We start from the raw sequence: 2,799 nt of genomic DNA, 5'->3' as shown, positions 1-2,799 counted from the left end.
CTCCCATCTTATAAAATAATAATACCGGCACACCAAACTGTCAAGTCCCATCTCTCTAGCTCTCTGTTTCTTTCAAAATTAAACAATGGATGTTCCCATGTTAGTATATGCTTTTCTCATCTTCTATCCCCTCTTCATGTTATGGAGGCGGATTGATAGGAAAAGGGACCGAGAATGTTATATACTAGACTATGAGTGCCACAAACCAACCGATGACAGGAAACTTGACACAGAGTGTTCTGGGCAAGTGATACGGAGGAACAAAAATCTTGGTCTGAACGAGTACAAGTTTCTGTTGAGAGCTATTGTGAGCTCTGGAATTGGCGAGCAAACCTATGGTCCCAGGATCATATTCAACGGTCAAGAGGAGAACCCTACATTACAAGATTTAATTTCGGAGATGGAGGAGTTCTTTCATGACAGCATCGGAAAGCTCTTGGCTAGGTCAGGCATAGCTCCTAAAGAAATCGATGTTCTTGTAGTTAATGTCTCCATGCAGTCTGTTGTGCCTTCTTTACCCGCTATGATCATAAATCACTATAAACTAAGGGAGGATGTTAAGGTTTTTAACCTCACTGGGATGGGTTGTAGTGCAAGCCTTATATCCGTCAACATTGTTCAAAACATTTTTAAGACTTACAAAAATGCTTATGCGCTTGTTGTCACCTCGGAGTCTTTAAGTCCAAATTGGTATGCAGGCAGTGATAGATCGATGATTCTTGCAAATTGTTTGTTCCGATCTGGTGGGTGTGCCATGCTCTTGACTAACAAAAGGGCCTTAAAGCACCGTGCCATGCTCAAATTGAAGTGCCTAGTCAGGACACATCACGGAGCTATAGACGAGTCGTATGATTGTTGCCATCAAAGAGAAGATGACCAAGGGCGCTCAGGGTTTCACCTGGACAAGTCACTCCCAAAGGTCGCTACACGAGCTTTGGTCGACAACCTTAGAGAAATAACCCCTAAGATCTTGCCTGTAAGGGAGCTGCTTAGATTTATGGTGGTGTCATTTATTAGGAAATATTGGAGCCACAGATCCACAAAAGGAGCTGGTTCTAGTCCTAAACCTGCTATAAACTTCAAGACAGGTGTTGATCACTTCTGCATTCACACTGGGGGTAAGGCAGTGATCGATGGGATTGGCGTTAGTCTTGATCTCACCGAGCATGACTTGGAGCCAGCAAGAATGACTCTGCATAGGTTCGGCAACACATCTGCGAGTAGTCTTTGGTATGTTTTGGGATACATGGAGGCCAAAAGGAGGCTAAAGAAAGGTGACAGGGTTTTGATGATTAGTTTTGGTGCGGGCTTTAAATGCAACAGCTGTTTGTGGGAGGTGCTTAGAGACTTGGGGGATGCAGGTAATGCGTGGACGGACTGCATTGATAGCTACCCACCAAACTCATTGACCAACCCATTCTTGGAGAAGTATGGATGGATTAACAATGAAGATGATCCCAGCACTTTTGCATTCCCTTCTCCTTCTTAAGACATTGGTCAAGGTTTTAATTTCTTCGAGCTTCACACACACACATATCAAAAAAAGCCATATCTTTGCTACTAGATCTGTATTTTTATTTTCTTTCCTAAAAGCTACGTACACCACTAAATTAAGTTGTTATATTGTTGAATCCTCCGGAGGATTTCATAACCCAATAAGGTGCATGTGCTGCTTCCAATATGATGAGAAGTTTGCATCCTGTTAGAGGGCTGTAATCCTTTTTTAGTTTTTTTTTCCTTTCCTTTGCTTTGTTTTCACAGATTGATATGTTAAACGGTACTGTTTTATTTGTTTTTCCCAGAAAGTGTTTGTACTTTGTATTGATCTTTCTCTTTCAGAATAGAAGAATTGCTCTCAAACCCTCGTCCCCTGCAAATGCTGTTGTACGTGTTCTTTATTGCCGGAAGCGTTATTATTGGTAGTACACTTGTGAACTTCTAGTAGTACAGTAATTAATTTGTTTTTTGGTATACCGTGTGTTCCAATCATTCAAGGAATAAAATATTTTATATGCTATTATTATTGTTTTATTTTCTATATTTATTTTATATAAGATATTTTATCAAAGAAGCTCATCAATATAAAATATTTATGGTCAATTTATTAATCTAATTTATTTATTAAAAAATATTTTCAGAAATTTCATAAAATATTTTAAATAATAATTAACTTATAAAAAATAATCATTATTAATGCTGATATCATCATCACCTTTTTATATCTTCTTTATTACCATCACTTTTATTATTATTATTACTGTTATAACTATCATTATCTTATTATTGCAATACATTATTATTATTTTTCTATTATTTATCATTTTCAGAAATTTTAGAGAAAATTACCCTAATATTCTATAATTTAACTGAAATTAATTACACTTGTTTATTTAGTTTAGAAAAATTACAATTTAAATTTTAAATTTTACATGTGCGCTAACACTTAATATACTTGTTAAAAAAATCAATAAAAAATATCTGATTATTTATATATTTACCGTTATTTTTCATTTAATAATTAAAATGTCTTTATTCAAATTAAAAAAGAAAAAAAAACATAGCCACCATACTTTCCTTTTCGTTCTGACCAAACTGCCTGAATTTGCTGAACTAAATCCCCATACTTCTCCTTCTAACCTATTGTCATTGATTGATGTTTATTCCAAGAACAAACGTGTCTTCTCGAGGATTTCCTGGGAAATCATTATTGACGAGCGACATAAATGGTTTCTAAATTATCCATTTAAACTAGAATTAAAGGACCTTAAAGACAATGACAATGATGAAGCATTAGCTTCT

General features: G+C 35.8%; 1 protein-coding gene across 1 annotated transcript; it reads left to right on the top strand.

Annotated features, from left to right (window-relative positions):
• Positions 1-2,017, top strand: LOC7485729 (3-ketoacyl-CoA synthase 12). Its single transcript, XM_002298344.4, has one exon. It carries the CDS (start codon positions 86-88, stop codon positions 1,487-1,489), a length of 1,404 nt encoding a protein of 467 aa, XP_002298380.3. The 5' UTR covers positions 1-85; the 3' UTR covers positions 1,490-2,017.
• The last annotated feature ends 782 nt before the right edge of the window (positions 2,018-2,799 follow it).

This window comes from Populus trichocarpa, chromosome 1 (assembly GCF_000002775.5).
Source record: "Populus trichocarpa isolate Nisqually-1 chromosome 1, P.trichocarpa_v4.1, whole genome shotgun sequence".
In the NCBI taxonomy this organism is placed as follows: Eukaryota; Viridiplantae; Streptophyta; class Magnoliopsida; order Malpighiales; family Salicaceae; genus Populus; species Populus trichocarpa.
The sequence above is the reverse complement of the archived record's forward strand: the minus strand, read 5'-3'. Positions and strand labels throughout refer to the sequence as shown.